The 20,281-nt window shown below is 35.3% G+C and overlaps 1 protein-coding gene across 2 annotated transcripts in view; it reads right to left on the bottom strand.

Annotated features, from left to right (window-relative positions):
* LOC123537916 (serine/threonine-protein kinase ULK4-like) overlaps positions 1-20,068 on the bottom strand; it is a 35,186-nt gene extending 15,118 nt beyond the window's left edge. For both annotated transcript variants that reach the window (XM_053530703.1, XM_053530702.1), the window contains exons 1-21: positions 19,959-20,068; positions 16,833-16,994; positions 16,216-16,455; positions 15,073-15,229; positions 14,662-14,763; positions 12,795-12,878; positions 12,430-12,508; positions 11,687-11,777; positions 11,303-11,438; positions 10,377-10,452; positions 9,799-10,003; positions 9,262-9,548; positions 8,690-8,768; positions 8,405-8,512; positions 7,878-7,961; positions 7,114-7,275; positions 6,158-6,340; positions 5,704-5,831; positions 4,722-4,861; positions 3,135-3,256; positions 2,470-2,578 (exon numbers count right to left, since the gene is read on the bottom strand). In XM_053530703.1, the coding sequence (XP_053386678.1) occupies positions 2,470-2,578; positions 3,135-3,256; positions 4,722-4,861; positions 5,704-5,831; positions 6,158-6,340; positions 7,114-7,275; positions 7,878-7,961; positions 8,405-8,512; positions 8,690-8,768; positions 9,262-9,548; positions 9,799-10,003; positions 10,377-10,452; positions 11,303-11,438; positions 11,687-11,777; positions 12,430-12,508; positions 12,795-12,878; positions 14,662-14,763; positions 15,073-15,229; positions 16,216-16,455; positions 16,833-16,970 (2,710 nt within the window). In that variant the 5' untranslated portion in view covers positions 16,971-16,994; positions 19,959-20,068. The remainder of the gene's footprint in view (positions 1-2,469; positions 2,579-3,134; positions 3,257-4,721; positions 4,862-5,703; positions 5,832-6,157; positions 6,341-7,113; positions 7,276-7,877; positions 7,962-8,404; positions 8,513-8,689; positions 8,769-9,261; positions 9,549-9,798; positions 10,004-10,376; positions 10,453-11,302; positions 11,439-11,686; positions 11,778-12,429; positions 12,509-12,794; positions 12,879-14,661; positions 14,764-15,072; positions 15,230-16,215; positions 16,456-16,832; positions 16,995-19,958) is intronic.
* Positions 20,069-20,281: the final 213 nt, after the last annotated feature.

A 20,281-nucleotide genomic window follows, 5' to 3' on the forward strand; every position in this document is an offset into this window, starting at 1 on the left:
CAGACTTCAAATCACTGCAACGTGATACAAACATTGACCTTGAGATTCTAAATATACACAGTGTGTAAATGCAATGCAGTATGGGTAGACATTAAAAAGCTCAAGATTTTCTACCCTTTCAAAATTTACGTCTCTTTACAAGGTCTGATTATAATTCTGAAAGAAAGTCTGTCTTAAAGAGAAATAAATCAGGACAAAACGTTGATTGGGGTATTATATGACATATAGTATTATTTAACACAGGTGCATGGATGGATCGGAAACTGTCAATCATTAATGTTTGCATAAAACAGACCGTCCAATCTGGACTGTCAAATACAACTGACATAGTTTACACAATAGACCATGTGCGTTTTGTTTGTGATATTACTTGTAAGCCCTTGGCCTTAGTATGAATAGAATAACAATAGAGGGAGGAGTTAGATGAAGTTTATCGACAAAAACTGTAACTGTAACTGTCCATTACAGGGGTATTATCTAGAATAACGTTTTCATCAAACATAGGGGTATTATCTGACAATGGGGAATTAATTGACATAAGGTATTATCTGACAATGGATTATCTGTCATAGGGTGCAATCTGACAAAGGGTTATTACTTGACAGAGGGTTTTTATCCGACATAAGGCTGATATCTGACATAGGGGTATTTTCTGACATCAGGCATTATCTTACTTAGGGTATTATCTGACATAGGGTTATCACATGAACACAGGAGTACTATAGGGGTTTTATCAGACATAGTGTTTTTTATCTGACACAGGGATATTCTCTGACATGGTGTATATTCTGTCAAGCCTGCAACTAGCTCCCTCTGAGACAGTTATTAAGTTTGAATTGTGTAATACAGTGGCCAAGAGTTTTTAAAAGTCCTTTCTCTCCGTATTTAAAAAGTAAAACAAATCAAGCACAAAACATATCACATACAATTTCAATTTAATAAATGTGCTTATTAACTTAAGTTTCATCTGTGTTGACATTTATCCAACAGTACTCTTGTATAGAGGTTACATTTCACTTCTAGCAAAATAATGTTGAGGTGAAAACAATATCTGGTTCTAGTCAAGCAAGTTTACTATATAGTAAAAGTTAGAGTATACATATGGTAAGAATAAAATGAAAATATTAAACTAGCAAATGGACACTAGTGTAGATATGAGGAGAGACAGAATAATTTTGTATTTTAGTTTACTTTTAACAGTTAAAGATCTAAAGTATATTAAACTTACCGGTACATCAGTCACAAACATTTTTTAAATGATGACAAAATAAGAAGGAATAATGTATGCAATGTCAAAATGATGGAGGTTCTTTTCCTGAATAACAAGCTGAATACAGATATCTTACTAGACAGTAGCTCTAAAATGAAAAATATAGTTTCAAAGAAAAAAACTAGAGATTGTTTTTTATGAAAAATGTATGTCTCCTACCACTTAACAAGCAGACAGAGTAAAATGTCACAAACTAAGGGCCATTACTCCAGGGAAAATCATTGAACAATAAGATTCCAATGATATACACAACAAGGCTTGGCATTGATCACCCCTGAAAACTTTGGTAGAATTCCAGCCAGTGGAATAGGAGCAGTAGCACATAGACTTTGACAAAGCAAGGGTCATAACTTCATTGAAAATCACTGAACCAGAACATGCAAATGACGTGTGTAACTAGGCTTGGCACTGATAACTCCTGTAAAGTTTGGTGGAAATCTGCCTAACAATATCAGAGAAGTGCCAAAATATCATAGAATTCAATGAATCAAGGGCCATAACTCCACTGAAAATCGATTGAAATTCCGAAAAATACGCACAACTAGGTTTGGCAATGACAATCACTTTTGTGAAGTTTGGTGTAAGTGTCTGTGGAGTTGCATGGAAAAACTTTGTGCCATACATACAGACTGAGACAGCACTATATCAATATATCTCCAACCACTGGATGGGAGACATAATAAGAAAAGATAAGCAATCTATGCAAAATGGTACTGAAGCACTGTGTCACTTCAGCAGTTTGACTATACTATAGCTACAGCAAAATACTGTGTTTTACCTTTACTCTTCTCTGAAGTGAATATTGCAATTAAAACATTAAAATGAAAATACTGTGGTTATTACTGCAACCTCAGCCACATTCTTAGTATTCAGCCTAAATACTATTTTATGCTTTAAACGAAACAATACTTTTAGAAGGATTCTTGTTGTAAGTTCCACATCGACAGATATCTGAAAATGTAGCGAAACTAACAATAGTGTATTTGGCACATAAAGAGTCCTTTCTGTACACCTGCTATTTATACATTTCTGAAACTAACACTATCTCTTAAATGCTGGTTACCATAATGATTAGTTTAAACACACATTTAATTCTCGAGGAATGTTAGGCAGTATAATAAAAGAGTAATACATATAAAACACATAAATCACTAAATATTTCTTTTGTATTAAAACAATTCTACAAGAGTAAAACCCACCACTTGATGCCTCTATATTGGTTTCACCATTCTCAATGCGTTTCACATGAGTTAACAGTGAGCCGAGACTTCGTACAAACTCTTCTGTCACAATCTTTGGACGGAATACCTGTAACCATGACAACTTACATGAAAAAAACTGCATAAAATTTCAATTTTCATCAGGATTCTCTGAAAATATTTTAAGTATAAGGCTACAGGATGACTGAAGCTGGTATCAGCCAAAATGGCAATTTCATGACAACATGAATTCATAAATTTCAAATAAATAAAAGTTGTTGTTTATTCTTTACATTTCAATTTTATTTCATGGATAAATGCAAATCAAAAATGAAAATAACAAACCCCCACACCCCTAAGACTAAATATTATACAATAAAAGGTAACCAAAGAATAGTAACTACCTTCTAGTATTTTGCATTATAATAAATCATGAATGTATGATGGTCAGGAATTACGCGCATCTATATTTAAGGTCTGGTTTGTGCTATACTGTATGTGATGTTTACGTCATCACTTCCATTGTGTTGTGTTGTATTAAAGGAAGTTGAAGAAGTAAGATTTGTAACAGACACAACCCACTATCTCTGTAGATTACACCCGCTACATTACAATATCTGACCTATTTAAGAGTAAATTTACTTCAAACCAATAACATGCCATACCTGACTGGTTACAAGATGGAGGAAAATATGCACTAAAGGGAGAGAACTCTTGAGTTGTTTGGCCTGTACTGTATTTGGATGTTTACGTCCAGCAACGGAATCTAATGCTGACAGTACTTCTCCTGTAATTTTATAATAACAACAATGATAATAACATACATTACATTTGGCTGTATTTCAAAAGACTTATGCATATCCCTTTTAGCTTATCATACATTTAAAATTTACTCTAAATTAAATGTGTGATCTTGGCAAGTATTCCTCATTTTGATAATTTCTACAAAAATGTATATACATGTAGTTGTATCTTCCTGGCTAGAGCAAATGCACAGCTGACAGCCTATTTATAACAAGGCAGTCTGAAAGACAGCTAAATTCCCCGCCACTGCTATGGATAGTGAAAGGGTAAAACCTTTGATTTTAGCTGTGACCTTGACCTTGAACTGACATGGCTGACTCATGAATTCTGCACAACGTCTTGATGAGGTGATCATTTGACCAAAGTTTCATGAAAATCCTTCAAGGGGTTTAGGAGATACAGAGCTGAAACCTTTGACCTTCAGTTGTGACCTTGACCTTGAGTTGACATGGCTGACTCATGAGTTCTTGATAAGGTGATCATTTGACCCAAGTTTGATGAAAATCCTTCAAGAGGTTAAGGAGATACAGAGTGGACACCAAATGGAAGGCTCAAACCTTCGACCCCTAGTTGTGACCTTGACTTTGAGCTGGCATGGTTGACTCATAATTTCTGCACATCGTTCTGATGAGGTAATCATTTGACCCAAGTTTTATAAAATTCCTTCAAGGGGTTTAGGAGATATAGAGCGGACAAGAAATGGAAGGCTCAAACCTTTGACCTTCAGTTGTGACCTTGACCTTGAGCCGACATGGCTGACTCATAAGTTCTGCACATCGCCTTGATAAGGTGATCGTTTGACCCAAGTTTGATGAAAATCCTTCAAGGGGTTTAGGAGATATAGAGCGGACACAAAATGGGAGGTTCAAACCTTTGACCCTAAGTTGTGACCTTGACCTTGAGCCGGCATGACTGACTCATGGGTTCTGCACATCGTCTTGATGAGGTGATCACTTGACCCAAGTTTTATAAAATTCCTTCAAGGGGTTTAGGAGATATAGAGCGGATACAAAATGGCAGGCTCAAACCTTTGACCTTGAGTTGTGACCTTGACCTTGAACCGACAAGGCTGACTCATTGGTTCTGCACATCGTCTTGATGAGGTGATCATTTGACCCAAGTTTCATGAAAATCCTTCAAGGGGTTTAGGAGATATGGACCGGACACGATTTTGTTACGGACGGAAGGACGGACGGAAGGACAGATGGAAAGACGGACGGAAGGACGGATGGAAAGACGGACGGAAGGACGGATGCAGACCATTCCTATAATCCCTCCGCCACGGCGGGGGATTAATAACAAACAGTTTTAAAGAAATTATCAATCAACTGCTTTTCAATCAAATTTCAGATTTAAATCTTTCTGTTTACCACAAACGAAATAAGAATTGGTAAAAAAAAACAAGCATTTTCATTTAATACAATTACTTTTATCCTGAGAAAACTTACCCATAATCTTTGGGACAGCGTCTGAGATATAGTTGATCAACAAGTCTAAACATCTGTTTAAATATTCAATTTCTCCAGGGTCCACTTTGGTGTCTCTTGGTGTCTGTCGTCTACTGTCCCTCTCCAAATACATTACCAATCTGAATTTACATGAAAAACTCATGCAGTGCCAAAAATATTCATGTCAATTATGTCAAAACATTTTATTTTTCCCTGTAGCCATATCAAATATATTTACTGTGTAGCTGACCATATAAGATATGTCTGTCTTGCTGAAACTGTTTACCAAAACAAAAGGGCCAAGAAGGCCCTGTTTAATCTCATCTGATCTAGTTCTAACAAACTTAAGTACCCTCTGGTGGAACATCAGTAAGACAACGATAAAGACAAGCATTCTAACAATTTTAAGGTGATCAGGTAGAAAATACAGCCCCTATAGTGTTAACAAGGTTCTTCTTTGAGTTGAGCAAATGACCCTGTTTTTAGCCTCAGAAAAGCTAGTCTCTAACTTTATCTAAATTTTTATATTGTAAAACAAACACATAGACTATGATTCATGAAGATAAGGTAGAAAATATGGCTTCTATAGTTTTAACAACATTTTTGTATTACTTAATCAAGCAACCCAGCTTCTGACCTTAAAACACCCTGTACATGACTTGTCCGAGATTTAATTGAGACAATCATTCTGATCATATTTCATTAAAATTGGTTTAAAATTGTGACCACTACAAGTGTTAACAATCACCTTGAACACTTTGTGTCTAAGAAGACTAACCAAGCCAGGTCGAGAATTGTAAATACTATTCAGATTCAATATCTCTTTTGATGACTATAGAAACAAAAATTATTTAGATGTAGCAAGGCAAAAATATCCTTTCTTGATTATGTCACAGCAAGTCTGACACAAGAACTTTAAGTAGTAAGGAGACAATGGCATTTTAAAACAGATTTCTCTAGAAGCTGTCTCTATTTAAATTACCTGTACTGACAGCTAGACAATAGGATCTCATGATTATTCTTTGCCAGTTCATGTATCACAACAAATGCTTTCCCTCTGATCACAGTCGATGGACTCTCTAACAGACGTAAGATCTTCTGCAGAAAATCCTGTGAAGTATAAAGAGGAATACTGTAAATTTTATCTATGATTTTCAAAACAGATTTCTGTATTAGACGAAAAATTGTTGCAACTAATGTCACATTCTATTCACAGAATTTAAACCTCTCCTTAAGTGGTCTTTTGATATTTACCTTAAAAATAGTTTCATAGCCTCTCTTTCAGTGGCTTAAGAAAGTTTCAACTGCAAAAAAAAAATATATAATGAGTAAAATCTTATAAAATAGTTTTGTAGAATCATTTTTACACCGTATGATTAATCTTTCTTTAGGAACAAAACAAAAACAAAAAATCAAAGAATTTAAACTGTCCAAACCTTATCTTGTGTAAGCCTATTTAACGATGCTCCAGATACAATTAATGCTCCAAACATGGTAACTATGGACTGCTGAATTTTTGTGATGCCAAATGACAATGCTGACAGCAGTGTGGATAGACCAACAGTGTCAATAACAGACTGGAACACCTGTGGATTGTGTCTTGTGATTCTATGCAGTGCCTGAAATAGTAAGTAACTGCAACCTTTCATAAATTTCTAAATTTTATCATTTGAATAATAGAAATTTCATACTTTTTTTACATATGCAGGATTAAGTTATAAACAACACAGTCTGAGATATCATCATTTAAAATATTGCTATGAGGAACACCTAGATAAAGTAAAGGCAATATCCATTCCAAAACTTGTGTAAGTATTGTATTCTAATTTGAACTTATGACTTCCTTATTCAATATCGAGTCAGTGCTCCATGGTCACTCAGAAAGACTCACAATTCAGAGTCAGTTCTTTGAGAAACCACTCAGAAATACTAACAGACCAAAATCAATGCTCTGTGAATACACTAAGAAACACTAACAAAACAGTCAATGCTCCATGAAGCCACTCAGAAACATTCACAAGCTAGAGCCAGTGCTCCATGAAATCACTCAGAAACAGTCATAAGCCAGAGTAAGTATTCTAAAAAGTTACTCAGAAACACAAAAGATGTTCAATAAGGAGAAAATGCACAGATATTATCTTTGTATGGATTTAATATTAATGTCACTGTAACACAACCACAAATTCTACAAAATCAGCTCCACCCGCTCCCCCCACCCCCCTCCCCTCCCCCCACCCATGAAAATCAATGATTTTAAAGTAAAACAAACTTAAATATCTTACATATCTACACAGAATATCTGATATAACATCAAAGCAAAGGAAGAATATACATGTATCAAAGATATTACAAGCAAGAGCAAGTGGTGTCAGATCATGGTCGGGTAACTTACAGACAGAGCTGTTATTCTGAGTGCATCTAATGTAGAATGTTTGAAGATAAACCATAATGACTGTGCCATTTCTGTTGTCACCATTTTCTGTGCTATCTGACCTTTTGTTGTGGCAACATTCTCCACTATTTTGGCAGCTATATGGTTGATCACACTGTCCTCCTAAAACAAAAATCTTACATTCTTACAAAAACGTAACAATTTCTGACTCTATCATATTTATGCTTTAAATTCAAAACAACCCAACTAAAACACATCAGTAAAACAATATTTCCATAAAGAAGGTAAAAGTCAAACAAATTCTAAAAGTAGCATACATCTTCCTAAAAAACAGACTGTTTTAAGAGAACACAATTCTAGCAAAGACAAACGTTTTATGAAATTCAATATAGAACAGCATAAAGCTTCAGAAGTCAATCATAAATAGTTTTTTATTCACTTGTATACTGTTTAACCCTTATCATGCTGAACACAATTGATTCTGCCTTTGTGTCCAGTGTTGATCATGATCAGCCAGCACATCCCTGCAGTCTGATCATGACCTGCACTGTTCGCCATTCAGTCAGTATCTTTCTAGTATGCACCCATTTTAACAGTTTAAAGGAGGTACCTATCTATGTTCAAACAATTTGAGGCAGAATAATTTGTATATTATAAGGAATCTTGCAGGGACTGGACTTTACTGGAGGTGTTAAAACAACCCAATTTAGTGCAAATGAAGTTGGACTGTATTTCAATAAAAATTCAAAAAGGACAAAGCTTACCCCATCTCTACAACTTCTACAGATAACAGCAAATGTCATGGATGGAATGTTCCAGTTGTCAACACTACTGCTCTGTTGCTCTTCCTGAAATGGTGGCATTTAAACTGAAACTTATCTATCTAAATTGAAAAGGGTTTTCTTAAACTTAAATGTACTAACATGTTGGTAAGGAATTGTAAAGTCTGATGTCAACCGCTGCACTTATAGAAAAAAAAACATGTAAAAAGAAGCAAGTAAAGATTTCTGAATACACTTTGATTACATCATTATAAAGAAGGTAAATCTATCTGTTCATACAGCCTTAGGAAATCCTCTTAACTGGTCTATGGTGACCTTGTCGAAACCATATGACAGTGAAATACTAAACATTGTATGTGAAAAAAAGAACTCTTAAACATGAAATAAATAATATAAAGGTTCATCATTTGTATCCTTAGCATTTTAGCTAATATACAAGTTTTAAAGTTCACCTTTGCCAAATTACAATTACATATACTTATTAAAATGTTACCTAAAATATGTATTACCTGTAGAGCAACGAGATAGACAAGTTCACCTAGTGCAGGAAGCAATCCCTGCTTTATTCTGTTGTTTTTCATATTTTCTCGGAATATTTCTGTGATTCCTGTTAATGCCTGTAATAAAATTCACAAAAATAGGTTTGTTGTTCTCTAAACTTTAACTATACTACACACACTAACTTATGTCTACACAAAAGTAAGCAGGATTATTCAATCAGTTGATTAATTTTCTGTAAGTCTGACAACATTTTTACATTGCATTTTTTATATGAAATTCTAACTACTAATTACCTCCGAGACTTTTGTTGATTCATCGAGAGATTCTGTATTACTGGCCATTACAGCTATCACTCTTGCAATCTTCACTCTCCTGGAAAGGAGGGGGGTAATGATGTATTCATTATGATAGGGTAAAATCAACACATTTTGAAAGCTTATAATTTTTTACAAGACATTACTTTCAAACATGAATAAAGTTAATGTCAAGGTCAGTGATTCTACCCAGGTGCCCACTCACAATGAAATAATGCACTGAGGGGCACCTTGGGTCTTCATACACCATCAAAGCTGGAAAGTCTCTATATGACCTATAATTGTGTCGGTGCAATGTTAAACCAAACAAAACAACTAATGTGAAATCGTGGGGTCTAATTTTCATGGATTTCGTGGTTGAACCAATCCATGAAATTTAATCCCAACGAACAAGTAAAATTCCCATTCATTTTATGTGCAAAAGTTAAAATCCATGAATTCATATCCGAACGAAATTGCCATTTTGACCAAAACCATGAAATTTCATGCCTACGAAATTTAATGACTTTACAGTAATCTATATAGATGTTGAGCAGACAAAGCATACATACACTTCAGCATGTGTGACTTCCTTCAGCTGCCTGGTGAGCACGTTGACAGCATTGTTTTTCATGAGGTAAGTTGACACCCCGGTATTACTGCACAATGCAACCAGATAATGGTAGAGCTGTATACGTTTCTGAGAGGGCGGACCTTTCTCTGATACACTTATAGTATCCAAGATAGTCTTCAAATGTCTTGTCTGATCTTTTTCTGGCAGACTGCCAAATTTTTCTGCAGATATTGGTGGTACAGGTAAAGTCTTAGCATCGTACTTGGCAGTGGCTGGCCTCTGTATCTGAAATACAAAGTGAGTGATATAATGGAAAACTTTGAAGAAAATCTGTACATGTAGGCAGAGTATCCATGCTGGTAATGGTCAGCACCGAGGCAGATACTCCACACCAAAAATCAGGTAAAAATCAGTAATGACCATCTCAATACCATCATCAATATAACAACTGCCACTGCCAAAAGTGAAACTATTTCTATGTTTCCAAAATTCTTCACTTTTATGTTAGCTACACACATAAATTGTTAATTTTTACCTTAGGATTATCTATTATTGAAGAGATAGCAAAGTCTGTTGGATGATAAATCAGGTCTAGTATTTCACTTTTAGTCTGTGACAGCTCTGCCGTATCTTTCCCTGTACCAAGTGGCTCCCTCGTAGACAGTGGTGAATGCTGTTGTCTGTAAGGGGAGTTAACTCTCAGACTATCATCAGGTGGTACTGCTGTATGAGGTCTGGCACTGAGAAATGACAATAAATAATTTAAGAATGTTTAAATACAAAATCTGACAAAGCTGTAAACGTTAGCAAATGTCAATGGTCAAGCTTTAAATGTGAGCAAATCTAAATGATCCAGGTTTAAATTAGAGCATATCTAAATGATCCAGGTTTAAATATGAGCAAATCTCAATGATCCAGGTTTAAATGTGAGCAAATCTCAATGATCCAGGTTTAAATGTGAGCAAATCTCAAAACTCACCTGTAATATCAGAACTAAAAATAATTCAAATTAAATTTTAAGACTCTACACAATGTCATCACTATGCTTCAATATATAATTCTAAACAGAAATTTCTGTAAAAGTCAACTGACAGAATGTTATTATATACTGACCTAAGTGTAAACAAGCTAGCACCACCATCATCTGTCGGAGCTGTCTTTGGACGCAGAAAGTCACCTCCTGACGTACCTGGAATAACCAATAACAAAAATTTTGAACCTAAAATTTGCTTACTTGCGGGACAGGCAGTTTGAACTTTAAAGAAATTATAAAATACTGTATTTCAATGTACAGAAAACATATGTTTAATTTACTATAACATCTGTAGAATCACAAGGGATCTGTTGTATCATATGAAGAGGAACTCTACAGATGTTCTAACTGGAAACAAACATGAATTAACACTACAAAACAGAAGCTAAATTTGTTTTACTTATGCATAATTGTGCCTCAGTAGGTTTGTGTTTTACAATGAAAACTGTATTTGTTTTAACAGCAATAATTATGTTCAACTTGTTAACACACATTTACTGTTCTGTTAAATTACTTGAAAAATGACATTAGCAGTTTTATACTAGAATGTATTAATAGGCAATAGCTCTGCTCAATGTATGACTAGTTTGCACACATCTTTTGGCAGTGATTTCTAATTACAGGAAAACACTCACAAAAGAAGAAAAAGGAAGTACAATGATGAAATTAGGTTCCTTCCTGAGCCACAATGCTCGCAACCCATTTTTACTCACTTAAATAAAGAAATTTACCAAAGATTTACTGGTAATTCTATTATTCTGTACAACAATATCTTTAAAGTTTTTGTATGTATGAGCCTCGCCATGAGAAAACCAACATAGTGTATTTGCAAGGAGCATGGATCCAGACCAGCCTGCACATCCACACAGTGTGGTCAGGATCTATGCCATTCGCTAACTGTTTATCTAATTGCAATAGGCATTGAAAGCAAACAGCATGGATCCTGACAAGACTGCACGGATGCACATGTTGGTTTTCTCTTGATGCAACTCATATATGTATATACCTGGTCTAGATGGAGATTCTGTGTCCTGTAGATTTGTTGTCTGTCTGTCTGTCAACTCTACAGTTTTCACTTTACCTAGTACCGATCCAGTACCATCCACAAATACACTACTTCTTGCTGTAGTTGCCATACTGCCCTGGAATTCAGCAAATTTGCAATAGTTTATTAACAAATCCAGAATTAATGCCATCAGGATAAACAAAACATTTCAGATTTTTAAGAAATCATTGGAATAGCTTCTATTTAATGCTTTTCTTGCAACATTTTTCCCTAATAACTTCAGTTTTCAGTATGTGTAAAGACCATATGATAACAGTATTTCCTTCTGATATTCCAGTATCAAAATGACACGACTTGTTTAAGGTCAAAGACAAATATATATACCTGTACATCTTGTGACATAACCAAGTCTTTGGCAAGTTTTGTAAGTTTCCCTTCCCAAAATGGATGTGTGACTAAACCTGGCCAACCAAGTCTGTAAAACAAAATATGAATTCAAATTTTATAAAGCATTTCACTCTCAACTGTTACTTGAAGGAAATACCACTTGCCTTGAAATTGCTGCTCTAACTAGCCATCAACAGCCGAGCCTGTTTTATACACACAGAATTCGTGTTTTTCCTTATGTTTTAAGACATGTAGCATGCAACACACATTGTACCTAACTGATAAAGATGCTTTCACAACACGCCCTAACTTTTATAAATTGTTCTAGTTACATACATTCTGTGTTATTTCCTTTAAGTTTTCATAGTGGCAAATTCTGAAACTCATTAGTATACTTACACACATTTTGCAACATCCCTTTAGAAAATTTTAGGAAAACAGTGGGGGCAGAAAAATCACCACTAAAAGTAAATAGCACTTGCACTTCAACCGTTCCTATAATAATAGTAGCTTAATAATGTCTTAAATATTAAAGGTTATAACAGGTAACTTTATTTTGTGATGGATGTGTTTTGTGGCTGCTACCCCCACACACCCGCTCTACTTTCTGTCCATGCCCATTGTAAACTTTGTGGGACTGCTAAAATGCATTCTAAATGTCTTTTTTTTGTGATGAGCAACTAACAAGAGGCCACTGAATCAGGTGTGACAATCAATAAATTAAATATTATCCAGCTTACCTTTTATCTGGATCTTTCTGTAAAAGTCCATCAATCAAACTTAAAAAATCATGCGATGGCTTAGATGAAAATCTTGTTCCTGTAAGAAATGATGTCACTTACCAAAAATGTTTCAGTATAAAACAGAATTTCAAAACATACTTAAGTTGGAATAATCTGTTAAGGAAATTGAATCTGATCTTTGTTTCAAAATGTGGCAGTAGTTAAGTTATGCCCTTATATATATATATACTTTCCACAATGCACTGACTTTTTTTCAGCTTACTTTTCATGCGAAAATTCCCATTCATGCATATAAAATCACTGGTACTTGAAAATATCCTTTAAAAACATATTCTTGGTGCATGATTTAAAATAACAGATACCTTTTACTTTTGGTGGTGCGTAGCCCTTGTTCGCTATTTTATCTACAAGTTGTGGGTATGACTCAGCTAAAAACGGTGGATGACCTTGAAATAGATAAGTAACAAATATCAAACCTTGAATAGTACAAGAAAACATGCAAACACTAAGTGTTGCTGGAGAGCAGCAATGCTGGATTATTTAAATGCTGTGTCACTGAAACAGATTAGATATTGAAAACATAGAATCTGACATAATAGGGTCAAAGGGGGCAATAATTTTTAAGTCCTAGAACATTCCCAGCTTACTATGCTTGATGATATTAGACAAAAAAATTGCTAAGCTGAAAAAGTTGCACAATTTTGTGAAAAAGCAAAATAGAGCTATGAGACCATTGCAATGCATGCCATTTCATCACAGTGAACAAAACCATTAGCTTTCAATCCATTCCAACAAGTGGTCACTGAGATACTAACATACAGACAAAAACATTGGCAGAAACTGATGTGCCAAATAAGTAGCATAACTTTATAAAAATGCAAAATAGAGTTATGCATGTCAGATCATCACATTGAACAAGCAAGTGAAGTTTCAATCCATGAGTGGACACCTAAGAACCAGCTTACATATAAAACTTAACCAAAAATTACTAAGTCAGAAAAAGACTACAACTTTGTAAAAATGGAAATACAGTTATAGAAAATGTGCACAGCCAGAGAATGAAATTTTCATTAATTCCTATTAGCAAATACTGAGATACCAGCTTACATTCAAAACTTAACAAAATCAGGATGCTGACACATGGACGACTACAATAGTTCTATATATATATACTCAGCGTCACTGAAAAGTTACCACCTAATATATACCTCTTTACTATTTTATACAATATCGATGTCACTTTTCCATGGCCTGTGCGCGCTCTGTTTGATCATGTCTCCTAACCCATGTCATGACTGTCAGGTAAGAACAGCATATACGACGTGCAATTTCGCGACATGAAAGTTCGGTGTCAACCATGCTAATGGCCTGATGGCGTTGATCATGCCTTAAACGTGGCATTCTTAGCAAGGATATTCTGGGTTTTTTAACGTATTCCTTTTAGTCTGTCGACTAACTTTCAAGTGCGTTGAATGATTTGCGATAGAAAATACGTACATGTCGACACTGCTGGCCCCGTGCCTCAAATGGAGTTAATCGAATTTGACAAATCTTTACACCAGTGACGTCTCAGCTGTGTCAAAAATGTAGTCGTGTTATGCATTTATCACAGTCCAATGCGATTTTTAAAATATAAGTGCCATTAGAGTGGTAATTTTTCAGTGACGCTGAGTATATATACATTGAATAGTTGAGCTAAAACTGCTGTGGGTAAGTTGCTCAATCATTAAGTCCTACCTTCAAACCCTGAATAATATCAGTCCTCTCTAGATATCAAAGTCCACAGCTAAAAAACTGACTTTGGAGACCAGCCTCAGACACCAATGTTCAACACTATACTAGAGACAAACCTCATACCAGAAACAAATGGTCTAAGAATGCAATCTTTATGATCACATCATTGGTCAATTTTAAGATTGCGCTCAGAGACAGCCAAAAAGAGCTGGTGTTATCGGACTGGTTTCCACTCAGTGTTATAACCTTCAGTCCAATACTCCCTTTGGCAAGGAATGTACTTAAGACTCTATTGAAAGCATCAAGCAGATAGTATCAATTTGTATAAACGTACTTAAAATATTCAGTCTCAGTGCAAGTTTGCCATTTCTAATCCAGAATTAGTGACAAATATCAAGAAACCTCTTCAGTATAAAATTTAAACATTTTCGTTACAATGTCTGAACGTTAGCTAACTTTGGTCATGTTAATTTCCTGTTTTGGAACAAAAAATACCTGTGAACAGCTCATACATAACACAGCCCAGGGACCATAGATCACTGAGCAAGGTCAGTTCACCACCCTGTAACACTTCTGGAGCCATATAATGTGTGTGTCCTTAAATGATACATATATAACACTTATAACACATTACAATCTCAACTGATACAACAAAAGTTTGTTCCACTGCCAATGTTGAGCTTTGTTCACTTCTATCGTGTATGAAACAGACAAAAGTTGATAATCAAACCTTTCTGTTAGTTTACTACCAAAGATCCCTAGATGTAACTGCATGTGGTACTGAAGATTCAAAAACATATTTATCAATTTTAAAAATTTTACCTTTAAATTTCACATGTTTATGTATATCATAACCCATATAACTTTTCTTTCACTACATTGTATAACATTTGAATATGAACTAACCAGCTGTTCGGGATCTTCTGTCGTCAAGCTGTGAATCTGTGGCCCAAGTCTCCCCGGCATCAGAAAACTTCTGAAACAATTCCTCCAGGTTCTCTCCTTCAACTTTAGCAAGACCAAAATCTGCATACTTTAGAATACCTGGCCCGTCTAGTAAAATCTAAAAATAAAATGTTTTCATTTTGTTTTTAAGACATATGAGCTGCACCATGAGAAAACCAACATAGTGTGTTTGTGACCAGCATGGATCCAGTCCGGCCTGCGCATCCACGCAGTCTGGTCAGGATCCATGCTGTTCGCTAACGGTTTCTCTAATTGCAATAGGCTTTGAAAGCAAACGGCATGGATCCTGACCAGACTGCATGGATGCGCAGACTGGTCTGGATCCATGCTGGTAGCAAACGCACTACGTTGGTTTTCTCATGATGCGGCTAAATATTATGAAGAATTTTGTTTTGATTAGTTTATACATAATTTATTTATAGGTCAATTGTGAAGGAAGTTCTACAACTTATATGAATCACTCTCGACACCTCATTCCTGATGGAATCCATGGCCACGAGGGTATGAGAGAAGAGGCCAGTTTCTGCCCTTTTAATGCTGAGCGCCAAGCAAGGGAGCCACTGGTACCATTTTTTACGTCTTTGGTATGACGCGGCCGGGGATCAAACCCACGACCTCCCGCACTCGAAGCGAACGCTCTACCACTAGGCTATCAAGGCGGTACTAGGCTATCGAGGCGGTTTGTTTAGACTGATTTACATATTGTGCAATATATTGTATCACAAGTTATAAACTAGAAGGTGTTTTTGTCTCCCCCTATAGATGTATTCTAAGGACGGAAGAGGGACATGTTTGTTTGTATGGAGGGCGAAATTTGCAATCCGGCCAGTGGTTAACCTGTGAAAGTCGGACAAGCTTAATGCAAACAGACGGACAACAGACGGCAAAGGCAAAAACAATATGTCTCCCCCTAGAAATACAAACATAGTCTTAACCTTTGCATATACTTTAAAAGACTTTTTTTAAAAACTTCTAAGTTTAATTTTGAACAATTGTATTGTTTAAGAACAATTCATCTTTCAAAACTGACCACACTAAAAAACTAAATAATAATATACAACTTATAAATTTTTACTAACGTACCTTTGAAGGTCTCAAATCACAGAACAAAATGCCTAGTGAGTGGATATAATGTAGGCCAGTGACAAGATCTATCCCAAAGTTCCTGACAGAACTCTCTGGAAGGTTCTTGTCCTGTGAGATCAGGTACTCTAAACTGCCTCCTGTACAAAGTTCAACAACCAACCACAGATGATTACTGGTCTCATACCACTCATAAAACTTGACAACATTGATGTGCTGTATATCGTGGGTCATTCGAACCTGAAAATCAAGTAACTACATGCATAATTACTGTTTATGAAATGTCATTTATATAAATTAAACTTGTTCGCAAAAACTTAAGACTCTTAGAATTTATTGTTAACAATGAATATCAGTTTGGTTGTGAAATATTTGTAATGTAGCAGAATGCTATTTTTAATTCAAGTTTCTGCTTAGTACATTCTATAAATATTATAATCTTTGATAAACTGTTGTATTTGAAATATTCCTTTAAAATGAAAATTGTTAAACAACATAGAATGATACTTTACAGATTGACAGAATATATTTAAATTTTTGCTGTATCAATTTAAGCAGGTTGACAGAATATATTTAAACTTTTGCTGTATCATATTAAGATCAAATGATTAACTTACTGTATTTGTGACTTCTGGACGCTTGCATTTTTCTATGCAGTGTATGGCCACAAAGTTAATGGTACCTTTACGTCGGCCTTTATATATGATGGAATTATCTCCCCTGCCAAGCTCTTCATACAACACGAAGTTTTCCATTTTTCAGTTGTTCTAATTACGCTTCTGCAGTATAGAAAATAAAAATATTTCCAAAATAATGTCTGAAAACATGAAACTTAAATATCAGATGAATATGTATCAACAGAACTTAAGACATGAATGGCATGTGTAATCTTCCCACCAAAATTGGGTGTATCCACGATCAATTAATTCTGTTTTGGTAAAAGTCAAAGCTTTGAGATCAATTCTTCATGGTGATCCGCATTTCAACTTACAAATGGTTATCCTTGCCATGAAACCTGAGATTATGAGCCACCTACAAAATTACACCAAAATACTGTTTATAAAATGGCTAATCTGTTATAGGGATAAAAAAAAATCGCTTAGGCCCAGGCCCTTAGAATATGAGAAAAAAATAAAATGTATCATTATATTTTTATAACAAGAGCTGGATGGGGTAATCCCAGATCCCTATATATGGCAGCTCATGATCCTTAAGCTGTCACTCTAACCATGTTGCTAAAGGGGTAAATCAAAAAGCAAGACTGTAAAAAGAGGCCTATAGACATACTATCGCTATAGCAGTTTGCAGTTAGGCAGTGGCTAGGGGTATTGTAACCAATAAGCTGTAGCGATAGTAGGTTTATAGGCCCCTTCCAACTGCCTTACTGTTGGGTTAACCCTTCTGGGACATGGTTACACTGTCCGCCTACTGATCACAAGGTCCGGAGCCCCAGTAGGAACCTCAGTATTTTCTCTCCCAGTGATTACTTTAATGGTGTCAGAAGTGTTTTTGACGGACTCATGCAGTGGGCATGAAGTGTCATTCTGGAGAGCTGGTGGGCTCTGAAAAGTAAAGGGGGAAAAGTGTAATGGTAGTACTATAAGTAGAGATATAGGCCACTTCCAACAGCCTTGCTGTGGGGTAGCCCTTTAGCCACATGGTTATTGTCCACCTACAGATCTAACACAAGGTAGGTATTTTCTCTCCCTGGGTTTACTTTACTGGCAATGAGGAGGTTTGATGGACTCATGAGGTGGTCATGGAGTGTCATTCTTGAGAGCTGTGAGCTCTGAAAAGTAAAGGTGAGAACTGTAGTGATTGTAGGCCACTTCCAACAGACAGCCCTTTATTGACCTGGTGACAGTGTCTGACTACCGATTACAAGGTCCTGGTTTTGAGCCCCTGAAGGGTCCTTGGTATTTTAAGATGTTTACGTCCCTGTACTGCTGTAGACAGTAACGAAAGATAGATAGATTTTCTCTCCCAGGGTTTACTTTAAAGTGAACTGTGGTTTCGCGTTAAACAGCAGTTTCATCAGATCGGATACAATAAGCCTATAAATTTACATAGTGAAAAATCTCTAAATATATGGACTGTCCCTTCATTGTATATCTGTAAAACAATGGAATCCTAGACATTAGATCTAAGACTTATGGTGAAAGCCGGTAATATGGCGCAAATGAGGTCGCCGTTAAAAATATGTGTAAAATACGTGGAACGTTGTCGTTTTCAACGCACCTGCTGAACAAAAACACGTTCAGCTATGTACACAAGTCTAACTGCGCAGGCAAGAAGTCATGAAAATAATCAACTAACCTTGCACAATGTGTATAACAAATTTGGAAGATATTTTAACCATAAAACAATATTCCTTGGTAAGTATTTGTTGCACTATCAGTTATTTAAACTGCAGAAATCCAGAACCTTTCTCTGATAACGGCCATTTTTATGCATGTACACAACAAATGACGAAATGTTTTTACGTCATGCATGTCAAACTTCTATCGATACTCGCATAGGTTGTTTTTGAACCGCGTATAAAAGCAATAGGCCTAGACATATAGTTGGGGCGTAATTATAATTTTAACTGTTTTCTATTCCAAAAGTTTGATGTAATTTTTACATATATGCTGCTTTCTCCTTGATTCGAGCCTCTTAAATCTTTTAGAGGTGTGCAAATTTTTGTAAACCTGTTCAATTAAATAATTTTTGTTTTTTGTTACAAAAATATTTGCATTTTACAATGGGCAATAAGAATTACAATGTTATCATCTTTTATATGTACTTTTTTGCATGAGACTGAAGGAGGTGAAACTCCACATCATTTTAAAACTTTCTCATCAATTCGAGCCCTCTGTTTGGAAGGTCATTAAATGTTTATGTTTGCATATTCTATTTCCATAAAGCAAATTTCTATCAAGTTTGACTTCTTGTTCACTCGTTACAACAGTCGAAATATGCTCGGGGTGCTTTTAATTTGAAATTTGGGCTCACAATATTACCCACTATGTAATTTCCCTTTGAAATAAGTAATTTTAGATGCAAAAATTTAAAATAGGTATTTCATCAATTTTTCAGTGGTTTTATGACTAATATTTTCCAAGGAATTTTAAAATGTAAATGACACACGTTTCTGATGGAAGAACATGCTACATGAGCATGAATTTTACTAAAACACAAGGGCTCGAATCGATGAGAAAGCTCGAATTGACGAGAAACAGGCATACACAATATTCGATATGTATGTTAATTCCATTGATTCATCACTGCATAACGGGGTCCCACTATTGCATGTGTAAACTTAAAATACCGGTACACGCGTCAATAGCAGAATCAGCTGATTACTTCACACAGTGATGTCATATGTGCCATATTACCAGCAAAGTAAACATATATATGGGGATTTATGCAGATCGGAGGGTGGTGTGTTCCCAGACGTTTTTACAAGTAAGTTTGAATGTATTTTTATTTGCAAACGTGCAGACATATGAAGTAAAGGATGTTCTTTGTTGTAAGAGATGAATTCTAATTATTGTTTGCGTATTTTATGTAACAGAGTTAATTCTTAGGTGCGCCATATTACCGGCAACAGGGCTATAATGTCCAAATTATAATTTGACATCGATGAGGATGGACCTCACAATATGCTGAAATTATGACACCAGTTTCATGTAATCAAATAGACTCTAAAAAAGTTTCAATGCGAATCTATACTGAAATAGAAGCCAATTATATTTGAATACCTAGAAATTTTGGAATTCGGCAAAAATTGTTTACATGTATCTTGGGGGTATGTTTCTGTCGTTTTAATTGGTTATTATCTGATAAAATTTCTTCAAACGACCAATCAGAAATGCCGTTAGAAATCAGTTTCGGATTCAATTTAACCTAAAGAAAAACAAATACATGTCCTACAATTTAACACTAAGGACTACAAAGGAGGCACTAAGAAGTACGAACTTTGTTAGGGGGTACAAGAGGCTATTTATGAGTATGATGTGATAAAAAATTATTTACATTAATTAATACAGTGCAATATGGATGTGTCATGATATTTTTTTAGTTC

Source organism: Mercenaria mercenaria, chromosome 18, assembly GCF_021730395.1.
Source record: "Mercenaria mercenaria strain notata chromosome 18, MADL_Memer_1, whole genome shotgun sequence".
In the NCBI taxonomy this organism is placed as follows: domain Eukaryota; kingdom Metazoa; phylum Mollusca; class Bivalvia; order Venerida; family Veneridae; genus Mercenaria; species Mercenaria mercenaria.